Genomic DNA, 19,498 nt, shown 5'->3' with positions numbered 1-19,498 from the left:
CAGCGCGGTAGGAGTCTTTCTCCTTAGGTAAACTACTGATGTCGGATGGACAAAACAACCGCATCAAGGAACTCCTACACAGTCCAACACTGCGGCTCTCACCACATTGACTCGCTGCTAGTGGTGGTCAATTTTCCCCTTGACCTCTAAGTTCCAGGATGGCCTGAGTTCTGCCCCCCCCCCCCCCTAGAGCTGGGCAATTTAATATCATGTGTTCATTTGATTGGACCTCGCCACAGACGCACAGCTCATTAGCTGCCAGGTGGAACTAAAACAATTATTGGTTTAAATTTTCATGGTTGGAGAGCACTCGGGCTCCTGTTGCCCTTAAAAATGAAGGAGAGGCATACCACCCTCCCCAGATCCTGTATAAATCTATACAAGGACCTTCCCTTAGTCTTAGCGTGCCATACTTCCATTGCAAGGCTATAAAGCCTCTTCTGCAGGCTGGAGAAGGGCAACTCTTTGGAATTTAGAACCTGTGCTTGAGATCACCATTCTGCTCTGGTACAGGCCCAGCTTGAAACCGCATCCCAAATACCTCAGCTTCCCTGCCTCTTTGCATTTTCCACATGCCCGTCCGAACTTTCACCACTAAATCGATTGGGATAGCCTTTCCCAATACAGTGGTAGCCTCGTAGGAGCTTGTTTTAAAAATACCAGTGCATACAATCTGCGGTCGACAAAGCCGCCTGTGCTTGGTCTTGTAGCTATAGCTGTGAATTACCATGAACTAACAGGAGACATTCATCAGCGAAAGCCTGGGCCGCAACCCCTTCGGGAATGTCAGTCCCAAAAATTTGTAGAATATCAGGTTCCACAGCAATGGACCGAGAATGGAGCCCTGCGGGCTTTCCTTGGTGACGGATTTTTCTACAACTAGGTGTGCATCCTTAACTAGAGCCGTGCAATTCGACAAGTAGTCAACATACTACGGCCTGCAGGGCTATGGGAACATTGCAGCATTCCAACTCATAGAGGACAGAACTCCAATGCAAGGAAGGAAATGCTGCCTCTTTGTCAATAAAAATTGCCAAAACATATTTACAGTTGGTGCTTTCCACCTTGGCAAGTGCATTGAAGATGCAATCCTTGGTACCAACCCCTTTCATGAAGCCATATTGGCCTCGAATTAGAAATGAGTTCATATCGATGCTTTCCCAGAGCCATTCCACATCCAGCCTTTCAAGCAATTTGCAGATTACCGGCAAATGGCTGATGAGTCGATAACTGCTGACCTCACTAGGATCCTTTCCTGATTTTAAGAGCACCTTCACCAAAGCCACCTTCCAACAAGTCGGAAAGCAACCTCAGTTTAGGCACCCTGAGAACAGTCTGCCAAGCAGCTCTCTTATGACAGACAGCAGATGATAGAAAATATCTGGGTCAAGTTGGTCAATCCCTGGTGCCTTTCTTAGTGCCATTCGAGAAATCACTCTGTCTATATCTATGGGTTCTACAGCCTGTATGCTAGGGAATGGTGTCTCACCTGTCCTAACGCCGCCTTCTGCTTCACCCTGCAGAGCATCTGGAAACAGTATCCAGGAACGCCTGGTAAGTCGCCACAGATGTGTGGTCACAACTACCAAATCCACATTGAACACTGGACAGTACATGCAATGGCTTTTTTTTTAAAGTATGGTTGTGTAAAAAATTTTTTTTCAGTTGAGTTAAAATTCATTATGTAAGCTTGAAATTTATAAGTTAAAATTAAAATACATTTCTATTTTTGGTAGCATGTGAAATATTTCAACCTTGTTTGGGATTTTTATTTTATGGACGAATTATTATGTCTCTCCACTACTTGGAAATAGTAAATACTACACTTTGAAGAAGCAATATTTTATCTTAACAGCTACATTTTTAGGCTTCTTTCATCCCAACTAAATCATAAAGTAACAAAGGCTTTGAGTATTTGGCCACCCCACATCTGTAGGGTTATATTCTGCTCCTACCTCCACCAACAAATTCCAAATGAAAATATTATTTTGAAAATGATTCTCAAAAATATTCATGCTGTAACCATTAGATGCTGATTGATTATCTTGGTTATTGCCTGAACAGAACTTCTCAGAAGTGCTATAGGTAATGTTTTTGAAACTGAAAAATGAAATTGAATTTTTTATTTATTAAAAAATGTTGTGGTTATTTCTATAAAAATTTAAACTAAGAACACTTCATAAGTAGTTTTGAATTATGTTAATAGCTAATATTATTAATTTACTGTGTAAAATTTACTACAGTATAAGGAATTTCTCTTTGTATTTATTTTAAATGATGTCTGGTCATATCCTTAGAGGAGATACAGCTCTTTCAATACTTGTGGGTGCCAACTATAGTAATTGTTGGTTGGTATATTGGCCTCAATAAAAATCTTAGTTATTTGACTTTATGTAGTATGTGACTGAAAGCAGTGCAAATGTGATTATATTTCAAATAAATGTATTCATTCATTCTTGTTGCTTTTTTCTCTGTTGATAATTTCATTTTCTAGTTGAAAGCCCTGAGAAGTCTAATTTAATCAGTTAGTGTTATTAATTATGTAAATTCTAATTATTCAGCATTTATGGAGAATTTGGTGTATGTATTTTTATGGGTGATGTAAATATTTCAAATAAATGTATTCATTCATTCTTGTTGCTTTTTTCTCTGTTGATAATTTCATTTTCTAGTTGAAAGCCCTGAGAAGTCTAATTTAATCAGTTAGTGTTATTAATTATGTAAATTCTAATTATTCAGCATTTATGGAGAATTTGGTGTATGTATTTTTATGGGTGATGTAAATATTTCAAATAAATGTATTCATTCATTCTTGTTGCTTTTTTCTCTGTTGATAATTTCATTTTCTAGTTGAAAGCCCTGAGAAGTCTAATTTAATCAGTTAGTGTTATTAATTATGTAAATTCTAATTATTCAGCATTTATGGAGAATTTGGTGTATGTATTTTTATGGGTGATGTAAATATTTCAAATAAATGTATTCATTCATTCTTGTTGCTTTTTTCTCTGTTGATAATTTCATTTTCTAGTTGAAAGCCCTGAGAAGTCTAATTTAATCAGTTAGTGTTATTAATTATGTAAATTCTAATTATTCAGCATTTATGGAGAATTTGGTGTATGTATTTTTATGGGTGATGTAAAAGTTTTATTGGTCTTTCAGTTATATCAAAAATTTGTTGTGTACATTTCATTAACTTTTTAATGTCTAACCTACTTTAAGTAACTTCCAACATTTTACTTGTGCAGCTTATTGTGGCTGTCTAGAGGGTTCATTCTTGGTGTGTTGTAGTATGGGTTACATAATACAAGTTTTTATTTACCATTTTATAAGGATGTGGATCACAATGCTCTTTGGTTCAGGTGGATTGAAATTCTCTCTTGATTCCCTAAAAATTAATGTATTTATGTTAGTTTTATATAGATTAAGATTTATGTTAGCTCTGAGTTTTTGTTTTTCTTTGATTTCTTTTCTTGTATTTGACTGCCTAAGTAAATTGAATATTTCATGTGCAAAATTGTTGAGTGTGCACCTGAAATGCTGCTCTTGTCATTGCTGAATGTTTTGTAATTAGTTTACTATATTTTATTTAGTTTCATGATTAAAAAAGAATGTTATTAATGATTACGAATCTGTTCTTTTTTCCAGATATTGAGCCAGAACCACCACGTAAGTCAAAAACTAATTAACTTGAATTTAATTATACATTAGATAAATCTTATAAAATAAACTATGTACTGTTTTAGAAACAAATAATTAAATATTATACGTTTATATGGGCAAGAGAAACTTTTAGGATACGATCTACTGCTGAAAATAATGAAAAAATGTTCAGCTTAACATAGGCCTGGAAATTTTTTGTTTTCAAGTTACTATTAATGAAAGATTTCACTTGTATTTCAGCTCTACTGTAAAAGAAGCCATACTGTAATTTTTGGGACCCAGGTGGAGTAAAGTTGGTGGTTTCTATAGTAATTTGAGCTGGGAAATAGGATAAAACAGGTCCGAGAACTGTAACTCCAGTAGTTTTTATGATATCTGATATAAAATACAAGATTTGGTGTCAAGAAATAAGTTTTTGTTACTAATAAATCCGGAAAATTTAGTAACAAAATTTCTAGAAAATTTTATTATGAGAAAATTAATGTAAATACAGCCAATAAAAAGTAAATAAAAACATTATATCGGTTTTTTATTGAAGCAAAACATATTCATAACATAGTAAAACCAAAAAATAAAATACTTGAAATGATAAATGGTAACAGAATAACAAACCTCAGATACAGTAATTCTTTGAAATTCCCTCCTTCACAATATAACAGCATTCTGCCTGACGAAAAATATTTCTGGTGGCTTTCCGTTTCATCACAGGATCATTTTGCGTAAATTCAATAGCATTTTGCATTCTAATGAATAACTTCTTTAGTATTAACTTTCTGTTTGTATACTATCATTTCAAATTGCCTCATATGAAGTAATCTAGCATTAAGTCAGGTGATCTTGGTGGTTAAACCCACCGGGTTGGTCTAGTGGTTAACGCGTCTTCCCAAATCAGCTGATTTGGAAGTCGAGAGTTACATCGTTCAAGTCCTAGTAAAGCCAGTTATTTTTACACGGATTTGAATACTAGATCGTGGATACCGGTGTTCTTTGGTGGTTGGGTTTCAATTAACCACACATCTCAGGAATGGTCGAACTGAGAATATACAAGACTACACTTCATTTACACTCATACATACATACATACATATCATCCTCTGTAGAATTATCTAAACGGTAGTTACCGGAGGCTAAACAGGAAAAAGAAAGAAGGTGATCTTGGTGGCCAATCAATTGAGGTCCACCAAGTCAAATCCAGTTTAAGAAATTAGCATTCAAATGATTTCTAGCTACTAAAGAAAAATATGGTGTTGCACCATCATGCTGGAAATCATTTGCAATCTAGTTTGAAAAGGTACATTCTCAAAAAGAGTTGGAAAATTATTTTTCAAGAAATGATTGTATAAATCTCTTGTAAGGTGTTTTCATTGAAAACAAATGGCCGTTGAATTTTGTCTCAAATAATGCCACACCAAACATTAATATTAAATCTTTGTTGGAAACTAGTTTCCACAGAACCATGTGGATTGTCTTTGCTCCTTAAATTACTATTTTGAGAATTGAAGACTGCTTTTCATAAAAGTGGCTTCATCAGTAAATAAAATTGAATTACTTTATCAGCATTGTCTAGATTGCAATGACAGAAGTTTAACTGCTGGGGGGTAATTTGTTGGCCGTAAATTTTGAAACCTCTGTAGAGGTGAAAAGGATAAATGTTTTCTTTCCATAGGATTACCCACTTTGTTCTTTGACAAACCAGTGCGACATGAAATTCACCGATATTATTGCCTTGGCTTTGATGAATAACAATGATTTATTTGGCATTCAACAGTAAATGAACATGTTGGAAATGACTCTTTTGTTCCTAATTGCTGATACACAAAAGAATGCTTATAAATGAATGCTCATTAGTTTACTGAACAAATAATACGATATTCTGTTATTTTTAGTCTTTTTTGCTTCAATAAACCAATTTTTAAAAGTTTTTATTTACTTTTTATTGTTTGTATTTACATTAATTTTCTCATTAAATTCTCTACAAGTTTTGTTACTAACTCTTTGGCATTTATCAATCATTTAACAAAACTATTTTTGCTACAAACCAAAAAAAAACTAGTTTTTCAATACTGAATTTTGTGTTTTACGTTAGATATCTTAAAAACTACTAGTTACAGTTTTGCGATCTATTTCATCCTATTTTCCAGTTTACATTACATAAGAAACCACCAACTTTACTCCTTAATTTCAGTCCAAAAAATTACAGTAGAGCTTCTTTTTATTAGAAGAGCTGAAATCCGGGCGAAATCTTTCGCTAGCCGTAACTCGAAAACAAAGCATTTCTAGAACTATATTTGTTTATATGAAGAACATTTTTCATTATTTTCACCAATAGAATATGTCCTGAAAGTTTCTCTGTTTCTTCGTAGGATACATGTACATATATATTAATTATAATTCAAAATAAAAGACGAGTAATGAATTAGCAATTTCAAAACAATTTTTTAGAAATTAATTTTACCTTGTTGAAATTTTATATATATTTTTATAGCTAAAGAATGAATTTGTAAAAGTAGTACTATTTTAAAGTGATATTAATATTTGCATGGTATTTATTGTAAGTTTGTGTTTACTGATTTTGATAAAAATAGAAAAAGAGCCTTTGAAGAATTATTATTTTGTGTTAAGGTATTCCTAAATCCTGTCGTCGTGGTTATCTTATTTCTCAGTAAAAACCTAAGGTTTGGATTATGTTTGGTTGTTTTAAAGTTTAATTTTTGTTTTACACTTTCCTATATGTTCGTCTTAAATTTATTTAATATTTCATTTTTACAATTAAAAAACATTTTTTGTTTTATCCTTAAATGTGTAATTTTAAAAATGCCCGTGTATCAGTAAGGAACTGGATTTGTATCTAAAAAAAAATATAATGAAAATTTCAAGTTGATAATTCTTGGCTAAGCTGTATGAAATTATAGTGGGAAAAGCTAATTTACATTAAGTCCACATTAAATCTTTATATAAAAATACTTTTAATTAGTATTCTTATTAAAGTATTTGAATGTTAATATAATTAACTTTCAAGTTCCTTGCATTTTATTATTTTCCACATTATATCAATTCTCTAGACTAGCAGTTCTCACACTGTGATGTGCAAATAGACACAGCAATAAAAAACCTATTATAATACAATTGTATTTTAATAGGTTATTGTATATTTTTAACAAAAGATATAAAAATTATTATAACATTATTAGTATAACAGATATTTGTTATTAGAATTTATTTATTATTATTTTTATTTATATGTGGGTTGTTGACTTGTGGCTGTTCTTTTGTGACTTTATGTGATATTGTGCAACATACAAAGGTTTTGTGAAACTGTTCTGTTGCACAAACAAAGCAAATAAAAATAAAAAAAATAAAAATTAATACATTGGATCAGCAATTCTTAAACTTATAAATACATATAAATTGTTTTAGTAAAATTTATATGTACATAGTGTCTCAAATAAATGTATTCAGTCTTTCAGTGGTTTTAGCTAGAAAAAGAACAGGGATATAAATGACTAAACTATTTTAGTTGATAGTACAAAACATCCTTTTTCATTGTTGTCACTCAATGACAGATGGTGTTATTTATTCTAAAATAAATTTGGGTGAAATTCAGTTGTCTTTACCTGAAGAGGCTTTGAAATGCTATCTGAAAACTTGAGAATGTTAAAAAAGGTTTTAAGAAGTTCATAGACTTGGGCAATGTAATTTGGAACATTACCACCAATGAGATTAACAGTTTCATGATTTGGTGACAAATTTAAAGATAATAGAATAGTGGAAAATGTATGAATTCGTGACAAGTTTAAAACTAATGGAGTAGATGAAATTGTAAACAAGGATCAGTCAGGGTGAAGAAAAACGTTTATGTGATCAAATGTTTACACAATCCCTTTAGAGTTCTCTTAGGCAATGCTTTCATGAGACTGGTATTAAATAAGATTTTTTTTTTTTTTTTTTGTCTTCAGTCATTTGACTGGTTTGATGCAGCTCTCCAAGATTCCCTATCTAGTGCTAGTCGTTTCATTTCAGTATACCCTCCACATCCTACATCCCCAACAATTTGTTTTACATACTCCAAACGTGGCCTGCCTACACAATTTTTCCCTTCTACCTGTCCTTCCAATATTAAAGCGACTATTCCAGGATGCCTTAGTATGTGGCCTATAAGTCTGTCTCTTCTTTTAACTATATTTTTCCAAATGCTTCTTTCTTCATCTATTTGCCGCAATACCTCTTCATTTGTCACTTTATCCACCCATCTGATTTTTAACATTCTCCTATAGCACCACATTTCAAAAGCTTCTAATCTTTTCTTCTCAGATACTCCGATTGTCCAAGTTTCACTTCCATATAAAGCGACACTCCAAACATACACTTTCAAAAATCTTTTCCTGACATTTAAATTAATTTTTGATGTAAACAAATTATATTTCTTACTGAAGGCTCGTTTAGCTTGTGCTATTCGGCATTTTATATCGCTCCTGCTTCGTCCATCTTTAGTAATTTTACTTCCCAAATAACAAAATTCTTCTACCTCCATAATCTTTTCTCCTCCTATTTTCACATTCAGCGGTCCATCTTTGTTATTTCTACTACATTTCATTACTTTTGTTTTCTTCTTGTTTATTTTCATGCGATAGTTCTTGCGTAGGACTTCATCTATGCCGTTCATTGTTTCTTCTAAATCCTTTTTACTCTCGGCTAGAATTACTATATCATCAGCAAATCGTAGCATCTTTATCTTTTCACCTTGTACTGTTACTCCGAATCTAAATTGTTCTTTAACATCATTAACTGCTAGTTCCATGTAAAGATTAAAAAGTAACGGAGATAAGGAACATCCTTGTCGGACTCCCTTTCTTATTAGGGCTTCTTTCTTATGTTCTTCAATTGTTATTGTTGCTGTTTGGTTCCTGTACATGTTAGCAATTGTTCTTCTATCTCTGTATTTGAACCCTAATTTTTTTAAAATGCTGAACATTTTATTCCAGTCTACGTTATCGAAAGCCTTTTCTAGGTCTATAAACGCCAAGTATGTTGGTTTGTTATTCTTTAATCTTCCTTCTACTATTAATCTGAGGCCTAAAATTGCTTCCCTTGTCCCTATACTTTTCCTGAAACCAAATTGGTCTTCTCCTAACACTTCTTCCACTCTCCTCTCAATTCTTCTGTATAAAATTCTAGTTAAGATTTTTGATGCATGACTAGTTAAACTAATTGTTCTGTATTCTTCACATTTATCTGCCCCTGCTTTCTTTGGTATCATAACTATAACACTTTTTTTGAAGTCTGATGGAAATTCCCCATTTTCATAAATATTACACACCAGTTTGTATAATCTATCAATCGCTTCCTCACCTGCACTGCGGAGTAATTCTACAGGTATTCCGTCTATTCCAGGAGCCTTTCTGCAATTTAAATCTTTTAATGCTCTCTTAAATTCAGATCTTAGTATTGTTTCTCCCATTTCATCCTCCTCAACTTCCTCTTCTTCTTCTATAACACCATTTTCTAATTCATTTCCTCCGTATAACTCTTCAATATATTCCACCCATCTATCGACTTTACCTTTCGTATTATATATTGGTGTACCATCTTTGTTTAACACATTATTAGATTTTAATTTATGTACCCCAAAATTTTCCTTAACTTTCCTGTATGCTCCGTCTATTTTACCAATGTTCATTTCTCTTTCCACTTCTGAACACTTTTCTTTAATCCACTCTTCTTTCACCAGTTTGCACTTCCTGTTTATAGCATTTCTTAATTTCCGATAGTTCCTTTTACTTTCTTCATCACTAGCATTCTTATATTTTCTACGTTCTTCCATCAGCTGCAATATATCGTCTGAAACCCAAGGTTTTCTACCGGTTCTCTTTATTCCGCCTAAGTTTGCTTCTGCTGATTTAAGAATTTCCTTAAATAAGATTGTGTTCATAGAATTTTATAACCTAATTAGTGGAATCTATACACCCCAAGAGAGACATGCATTAAATGAAGATGATCCAAACAGGCCGGTATAGAATTGTTTGGTTGGATGAAGCCACTTTTAAGCTTAATGGAGCCATAAATCTACATAATTGAACAGAAACCACAATTGGTTTCTGTTCAATTATGTTTATGGTTCAATTGTGAACCACCAGTGTGGTTTATTTTTTTTTAGAGGGGTTGTGGGGCATTCTTCTGTGAAGGGACTTTGCAGCATCTCTTCCTTATAAATACTACAAAATGTTATTCCTGCTGTATGTAACCCTTTTCTTGATGAAAAAGTATACTATTTTGAAAAGATGTTGCTCCACCCTGCTGTCATCATTACCTGATGGAATTTCTTAATATCACAGATAGCATGAAGAGGAAATGCTTAAGAGTTTCCAGCTCAATATACAGAAAAAAAACTTTGTACATTTACCTTTGGGATGTTGACACTTTGATACAAAACCAAGGACACTGCAGCAGCTGAGGCAGCTAATTGGAAATCCAATTAATGTTATACTTTAGCTACAATATAGTTAGTACTTCTGTAAATTAAACCATTACTGTAGATGTAATTTATTTTGAACACTTAGTTTAAGTTAAAAAACAATAAAAGAATTATGTACTTAACTTTATCTTTATTAAAATATGATTGATCAAAAGGTATACACATTTTTTGGAGACATATATATATATATATATATATATAACACCCTCTTTAAGGTACCGGCAGGTGGATTTTTTCTAGTCAATACATCCAGTTAAGTGTGAGCTAAATAATAATATATGAAAAAAGTACATTTCCTTGAAATTTAAATGAAAAAAGCACTTTTTTCTCTAAATCCACTAATTCTAATAAAAGAAGCAAGAATTAATTTAGATGTCTGAAAGAGAGATTAACCTCTCTTTCTGAAATAAACAAATGTAGATGTTAAAATGAATATGTGATAAAATATAATTTTCATTTGTTTAAGATCAAAGCTTTTTGCTGTTATTTATAATGTGAATAGATAAATTTTGTCTTAGAGTCCATATGAAATTTAAATCTACCCTGCCTATAACTTTATCAGTTGGTAGATAACACTTTAATCATTATTACTTAATATCTAATGATCTCACAACATTCCTGAAATAGCAGGGTGTGAAGAAAGGTAAAATTCTGTTATTCTCAATTTAAAAAATTTTAGGATTTCTTTTAAAATATGTGATAGTTTACCATATAGAATAATTTATATACATTTAAAACTAAATAATGTTGGTAATTTACCACATTAGTGTTTTAAGCTCTTTTTAATTTTTGATAAATGGTTAAGAATAATGTGAGAAATTTTAGTTAATCTTACAGGTACTTTTTGATCACAGTGTGTTTGCTATTTATAATATTTTTATAATGTTTATCAGTGTAAATTATGAATACTGTTCAGTAATTGAAATAAATGTTATTTCAGATAATAATAATTCTACACCTACACCTACACCTACACCTACACCTACACCTACACCTACACCTACACCTACACCTACACCTACACCTACACCTACACCTAAACCTACACCTACACCTACACCTACACCTACACCTACTAATACTACAACCACACCTCCAAGTACATCTACTCCAGTTACAACTGTATCACCCAATACAACCACAGTTACACCTGTGACACCCACATCATCTCCAACGACAACTCCAAACACAACTTCATCTACTTCTGCGCCAGTAACTTCAACTCCTTCACCAAAACCTGATCGTAAATTTGATGGACTAAGTTTCTTTGGTAAGTCAAATATTTCTGTTAATAAGGCACTTTTACATTAGATTACGAGAATTGTACATTATCTGTGATTAGATGGTTTTAAGATAGCTTGTAATTTCAAAATGGCAATACTTACAGGCTATTATAATGGATGTACTTCAAAGTAGTTCCCTTCTGATTGAACACACCAACTCCAACAGTGTTTCCATTTTTATAAGCATTCCTAGAGATTTTCTTTCTTAGGGTATTAAGAACCCTCTCCGTATTTGCCTAGATGTCTTCAATTGAATTAAGTCGATTCCCTTTCAGTTTCCGAGGCTAAATCAGAGGAATAGAGTGGGAATTTGCAGAATCACAGGAATATGACCAAAAATAATGTAATATTTTATAGTTATCACTTTTGTAGTATTCCTGGTTGACATGTCTGTTCCCAAGAAGCAAATTTATGATGCATGACACCTGTAAAATCGAAGAAAATTACCAACATTGTTTTCACATTTGACTGATTTTGTTGCACTTTTTTTAGTCGTGGTGAGCTTGGTTCCTTCCACTGCGATGATTGTGCCTTTGTTTCTCGGTCTTACCCATAAACCTATGATTTGTTTGTTTCCTGTAATTACCCTACTTAACAAATCTGTCAGTTTCAGCCTGATTAATCAGTTCTTAGGACACAAGTCGGTGTTGTTTCTGCTGGTCTGAACACAATTTCAGAATGAATTTCACGCATATTAGATCCATGTTCAAATCTTCATTCAATTAAAATTGATTGAACCACATAGAAACTTAAATTCAGTTCATCAACCATCTCCCTAATTGTAAGTCTATGATCATATTAAATTGTAAACTTTCACAAAGTTTTTGTTGATTTTTTGAAGTGGAAAGCCTGCTGGGGATATCCTCGACTAATTTGCAGCCATCTTTATATCTGTTGATCCAGATAAAAACATTTGACTGGCTAAGGCATTTATCCCCAAAAGCTGTTTTAATAAGAGTTCATAAGTCATTGAAGCTAATTTCCCTATTTAAAAAAAAATTTGACAAACTTGTTCCGTTTGTTCATCCATTTTACAAAATAAATTATGTGCCAAGAACTGAAAATACTTCTTCACTCCACAGGACGCCACTCCTGCTAAACAAAGATATCACGGCGATCTTTTCAGTATGTTTCAAGGACAAAACACCCTTGGGCAACGTACCCACTCCTGTTGAGCACCTGTCTTAAAACTTTCCAGTTATTCCTCATGTTAGTTGTCATAATGGTTCACTTAGTCTTGTATTTAGTGTAAGTGTAAATGTTTTTTGTAATTTACTCTAATCAGTAGATAAATAATTTATCTCTAATTAGTAAAAAACTCTTCTAGTTGAATATTTCCAGAGGTAGATGTTACTACAATATTTAACAAAAGGGATAATTAAAGTTACATGACATTACTGGGTTTTTTTCCAGTGGAAGACACATAGAATGAGTAAAAAAATTAAACATATCTTTAACTGCGTCAGAATTAGACAGTTAATAAGACAAAATGAAATGTGTGTTGATCACTTCAGTCTCTTAATGTAACCGTGTTGATGGTCTTAAGCTTAGGATAATATACTATTACAAGGAAGTGTTTAATTTAATATGATTTCTAGTGGAATGTCTTAGTATGTGTACTGTATAATAAAATAAAATTTGTTCATCTAAAATATATTGAGTTTGATTTGGTTTCATATCAAGTAAATATGGGCTTAGATTTGTCCTGACCATGATTGAACTGCTTTGATGTAAGATAGTCTCTGTGGCCTGTTTGTCCTCTTCCTCTCCTTTTTTATATCCTTTTTTCCATCTTCCCTAACGAGTATGATCAGGATTCTATGAGTCAATATCCTACCTTTATCTGTGACATCATGCTTGCATCTTCTAGAAGGACAGTTGAGCATTTGTTATTGTATCCGAATTTGATGTTAGAACATGAAACATTACAAATCTACATTGTTAACTTGATTGAAAGACGTAGTAAATAGTGAGAAATGTACTCTGTTTGGTATGAGGAATTTATCATACATAATTGTATTAGATACAACTACTAGTTACTGAACTATTAGTTACTTTTTTTTATAGTAAAAAGAAATTTATAGATGGGTAAAGACAAATAAAGTTAAATAAAGGTTTTGTGTATTAAAGAAAAAGAAAGTAAATAGTGAACTAACTCTATGCTGTTTTAAAATATGCTTTGAATGTGTGTTATAAATCAAATATGAAATAATAAATGTTAAATAGTTTCTAACTAAGTTTATATTTTTAATTAAATAAAGTGTGAAAAATAAATCAAAAACTTCAAATATAACATTAAAAATATCCAAGAAGAAAATAAACATTACATGACCATATAACATTACACTTTACCATAATGTTTCTCTTAACAATGCTTATTCAAAACATCCAGCAAAAGGCATTATATAAAAAACTAGCTAACCTTTTTCTTTGAAGAAAGTTTGTGAGCATGATAAAAAATAAGACGTTACAAAATATTGAAGGCATATAAAAATATGCTTAGAATTTTGAGAAAGAGATTAAATTACTAAATTATGGAAAGCAAGCCATTTTTATAATGGTTTTTTTTCTGTAATCTTAATTTATTGCCATATTTACATCATAGGATAATACATATTAGCGTATCTGGCAGGTTTAGAGGTTAACTCATCACAAATCAGTTGTTTAATGGCTGATTTTTAAAGTCAAAGGTTCTTAGAATCAAATTCTAAAAAAGCTAGTTTCTTTTGTATGGATTTGAATATTAGAGAGTGGAAACTGGTGTATGTATATTATCCTCATCTCATTGGGCGATGGAGGGGGTTGCTTATTGTTCACTAGTTGAACAGATGCAACATACACATTAGGGAAAAAAATATTTCATCATATGCTCATCAACAAAACAAGTATATTAATTGTATTGATGTAGTAGCGATCCACCACTGCAATTAGTTAATTATTAGATGGTGCCACTGCACTGAAATGGTTTATTGAAATAAGAAAATAAATAAATAAAATTATAAATATAATCTAACCAAATTTAACCTAAGCTTGCTTTGCTCTCTAACTCTGCTCGCTAGTTAAGGTTAGCAAGTGTAAGTCGTTCATTCACCGTTATGCAATGCATTCGGAAAGTTGCTGTGCAGTATGCTTTAGAATTATGTGATGCATTTTGTTCTTTTGGCATTAGATTGATTGCCCTTTGGGATAGTTGGGCGTTGCTCAGTAATAAACCAAGATGTCAGTTATTTAGTTGTGATTGAACATGCTTCATTTCATTTTGTATTGTTTTGTTTATCAGATTCAATAGTAGTGAGAAACATAATGGTTCTTCCGCTAGAGGAATGCATTTTTCTCATTGATCTTGTGAAGGTGACTGGTATTCAGATTTAGTGAAGTACAAGTTTTCTGAAAAGTTTCCAAATACTCCTGTTCCTCACCACAATGCAGTTTGAACTCTTATTGAAAATTTTCAGGAAGCAGACTCTGTTTGATGCTGATCGAAGTGGAAGACCACCTAAACTAAACAGAAGCTGCTTGATATTTTGAATACTATGGTTGAAAGTCCATCAATGTCAGGGCGTAAGTTAGCACAACAGCAGGAATCAGTCTTGCTACTGCACATAAAGTTGTAAGAAAAGAACTGAAACTTTTCCCCCAAGTAATTTGTGTTCAAGAACTGAAACCTACATATCATGCCAAAAGACTAAATTATTGTCAATATTTTAAACATTTTATTGATAAAAATTCCGTAGGTATCTTCGGCATTACTTTTTTACAGATGAAGTGTGGTTTCATCTGAGAGGATACATTAATTCACAAAATGCACAACTAAATTGACAAAATACAACTAACCCCCATGAATTACATGTAGCGAAAGTTGGAGTTTAGGTCAGTGTGAGTAGAATGCACATTGTGGGTCCAATCTTTTTTGAAAATACAGTTAGTAGTGACTGTTATTGTGCTGTTTTCACAAATTTCATTATTCATTTAACAGAAGTGAAAAATCAGTCGCAATTGGTTCCAACAAGATTGTGCCGTAATGCACACATATAACAGTGAGTTTTTACGAAAATGTCTTTGGTGAACGATTCATTTTGAGGCGTTTGTGGCATGCACAATCATCTGACTTTTCAACATTTTTTATAAACTTCTAGTTATTGTAATATCTGTTAAAAAATACAAAAAATACAAAGTAATAATTAAGAAAGTTTTGTCATTTTACTTCTAATTCCAGTGCTCAGAAATTTTCTGAATGCTAAGTATCATGTTAAGACCACCAAAGTGCAGGTGATATAAGCACCGTGCTTGTTACATCTTCAACCTGTTTACCACAGAATATCTTCATGCTCAGAGAGCAGTTCTCTGACTTGTTAATCTACCATTATCTTTACAGGGGTCACGGCATAAAAAAAATGGATATATAGAACTTCGTAACAAATAAAATGTACCTCTTTCTATAGGAGACAATGCATTGTTTTATATTTATTATTCCAGTACTGGACAGCAGAATTTGCATATACATTTTTGTAATTTTCAAAGTTCTTAAAAAAAAACAATTTAGACAAATTATAAATAATGTAATTATAGAATTCAATACCACAACTGAAGGTGTGGGATCCTTTGAAAATTGATTAATGGAATTAATATGGTAAGTATAACTTATCTAATTACTGCGTTTTGGTTTGTGGTTTATCTTTCATTTAATATTATATATACTCATAAATAATTTCTACCCAGCAAGAACTGTTATGTGGCAAATAAATATATTATTATTAATGAAGAAAATCTACATGGTACTTGCTGGGTGTTATTTTTTTGTTTTTAAGCCAATATTGTATTTTATGCTAATTTATTGATATATTGTTTGTTTTGTTTCTGTTCTTGTAGCTGGTATTGTCTTGTCTGTTGGTCTGCTGGCAATTGGTTTAGTGGCATACAAGTTTTATGAAGCCAGTAGAAGAGAAAGAAATTATCATACTCTATGAGTTTTATAATAATAATGATAATTATTATTATTGTTTTATAATAAAATTGGAAGTTACAAAGAATTATGTCAAGCTTATCTTTTCTTTTGTTTATTTGTTTGTTAAATGTCATATAGTCTTTTTTTCAGATCGTAATGAAGTTAATTTCTTTTGACTGTTTTATATATATATATATAATGCTCTATCGTGGTAAATTTTACAAGTATTGGTTCAAAATTGTTTTTCATTTGTATTAAACTAATTGTAAATGTATTTACACCTTTACTTTTTTTTCAGTATATTCATATTAAAAAAAAAAAATTTAAGCAATATGTGAGTTAATTTTAAGAAAAAACATCTATAAATCTGTAGCCTATCATATTGTTTTGAATTATACTGTGATAGGCAATATGTTCTCTTATTGTGATAAAGTTTTTTTCTGTTTGTATTGTAGTAGTCTCTGTTTTGAAAAATTATTTATTTATACTTTCTGGTGATTGAAAGTTTAATTTAACCATTGTGGTCCTTTCACATGTTATTTTTAAATCACATGTACTGAGTTTTTAGGATAAGTAAGGACTTAGTTTGTTGTGTTAAATATTATTTAAGTAATAAAGATCAACTTATTAAACAGACAAAATTTTAAGAGCAAATAATTTTCTTATACATCTACTCCCTTGCAAATTTTTTATCGCTAATCTCTCACCATGGTTAGCATTTAAAAATAATTATGTTTAAATACCTCACATGAAATGTTATGTTAAGTATGTTTAAACATGACTGATGATGTTTTGACATAGGGAAAAATCGCCAGTTACCATTATATAAAATACTTTAAACAAATTTTACACAAATTCATTTGTTACTGAATAAACTACTAGCTTTTAAGTGTGAGTTATTTTTGAAGGACTTTCAGCGTTAAATAAATTTTTATATGTATTTTATTTAATATGTTTATCCAGTTATTCCTTGGATTATCTAGTTGATAACTCTGAGATTCAGTTGTATAATTTTCCTTTGGTCTGCGTGATTTATGTTAATTATCAATTATTTTACAAAATTAGATTCTGTATTAAGGGTATTTTTTATTGTCTAAAAAACTTAGAATTTTTTTTTCAATTTATGATGTTATTTTAAACAATCAATATAATTAAAAAAAATTATATTCTTTTAATTATGTGATTTTCTGTAAATTTTTTTTCAAGTTCATCTATATGTATATTTTTTTAGCTGATGTCTTCTTTTTTTCTCAACTGTTTATTTTATTCATTCATTATGGCTTTATAAAAATAATGTTTATTTTGTACATTGTTCTGTTGGCTGGTTTTTTTAATTATGATATGATATTTTTATGGTCTCTGAAGATCTGTTGTGAATATTATGGAGAGTAAAAATAATTATTACATTTCTTCATCTTAAGTCAATTGTTACTTTATATCAACAATCTAGCTTTATCTGCTTGGATTTGAAAGAGTCTGCAGTTTTTTGTTTTAGTACCCATCAATAAATTTATTTCCTTTTATTTTTTCTTTGATAGTAGTCTAGTATTAGTTGTAACTGTAATTGTAACTAGTTGTAACTGTTTTTATATGTCTTATTTTATGTATAACTTGACAAAAATACTTGAGTTTCCTTCTTTGATAGTAGAAAGAATTAAAGGTGTTATATTAATTTTTTTTCTAGAATAGCATTTATCAAGTGGTTTTTCTGTCATTCATCTCTTTTGGATATTTGATGGAATAATCATATTTCAATCTGTATTACAATTTAACTGTTCCAGAACTTATAAAATTGTATAATAATACAGTTTTTACCACTTTTTATAGTCAATGGATGTGGCTCAGTTTCATTAGGTTCATATTTATGAATATAAATATTAATTTAAACTAAACTTGTATTCCCAATTTTGTTTTTCTAGGTTTGCATATTCTTCCTAATGTATTCTTTCTAGTCATTAAGTGTAGATTTGATCCTGAGGTAAGATACTTTATACTTTTGATGATTTCTTTATCGATCTGAACTCATCTGCAGTGCTTCTGATAGTCAGGAGTTAACGTAAATAATTTGCAGAATTTCCAAGATATTTTCTTTAATTGTCCTAGTTGGTTGTTACTCGTTGATGTTTACTTGCTTTGAACTTGAACTATTTTCAATTTCATCATGTCTGATTTGTGATCAAAATTGTGAATAAATAATAAATATAATATACTTGCATAAACTGCTGTAGTTATAGATATAACGTATGATGATAGGGTGCTATTACTGAAATAAGAAGGTAAAAAAGCAATGTCTACCGTAAATTATGTCATGTCTTTTGTATTGTTACTTGTAAATGATATGGGAAGTTTTGAGAGCTTTGTTGATCGATAGATCTTTTGTCCTAAGTACTTAAATCTTTTTTTAATGTCTTAAATTTTACAACTAATAAATGAATTTCTTATAAAAACCATAGATCAGAACACTACATGGAGATTTACTCCTTAGTGATAATAGATAAAATAAATTTTTTATAAAAAAAGATTGAAAAATTTCAACTAAGTGAATAATATTAGAAAGAGTAATGGGTAAAAAAAGAAGACAGTATCTTCTATTTCAGTTGGTAATGACATTATGATTAGTGTAACTGGTTTTATACCACAGCAGTATAAAAAATACTGTTGTGTATTAAGTGAAAAAATGTATATTTTGAACTATATGTATATCTGTATAATTACGTAAATAATCATAATCAAATCTTTATTTTTATTTCATAATGTTTTTTTATAATATGATTTAAAGTGTTATACTAGTATTTTATATTGTTTCTCAAAAATGAATGAATTTTTCCTTCTTGTTTATTATTTTATAATAAATACATCATAAGAAAGTTCATTTTTTTGTTATCAAACTTAATGTTTGTATTATGTAATTAAATTTTTTTAGTTAAGTTTATTTTTTTTATTTATTTAATTTCCATATTCTTCTTTTTTCTGTTTTACTGTTTCTTTATTTTTATAAGTGAATGTGTATATTGGTTTGTATATATATAAAATGGGTTGTAATATTAAGGTTTCATTTTATGAACAATTATTTAAAGTTTGATTTTTATACAACATCAAAGAAAAAATACTTAAATTTTGTGTTACGGTTAAATTGCT

The 19,498-nt window shown here is 30.7% G+C and overlaps 1 protein-coding gene across 4 annotated transcripts in view; it reads left to right on the top strand.

The window, feature by feature from the left end:
* Positions 1-19,287, top strand: part of LOC142328167 (uncharacterized) — a 63,510-nt gene extending 44,223 nt beyond the window's left edge. For 3 of the 4 annotated variants that reach the window (XM_075371718.1, XM_075371716.1, XM_075371715.1), the window contains 3 exons: positions 3,646-3,666; positions 11,073-11,402; positions 16,285-19,287. In XM_075371718.1, the coding sequence (XP_075227833.1) occupies positions 3,646-3,666; positions 11,073-11,402; positions 16,285-16,382 (449 nt within the window). In that variant the 3' untranslated portion in view covers positions 16,383-19,287. The remainder of the gene's footprint in view (positions 1-3,645; positions 3,667-11,072; positions 11,403-16,284) is intronic. The other variant, XM_075371717.1, reaches the window with a different exon arrangement.
* The last annotated feature ends 211 nt before the right edge of the window (positions 19,288-19,498 follow it).

The sequence above is a fragment of the Lycorma delicatula genome, chromosome 7 (genome assembly GCF_047948215.1).
Source record: "Lycorma delicatula isolate Av1 chromosome 7, ASM4794821v1, whole genome shotgun sequence".
Lineage (NCBI taxonomy): Eukaryota > Metazoa > Arthropoda > Insecta > Hemiptera > Fulgoridae > Lycorma > Lycorma delicatula.
This window is presented reverse-complemented; position numbering and strand designations above follow the sequence as displayed.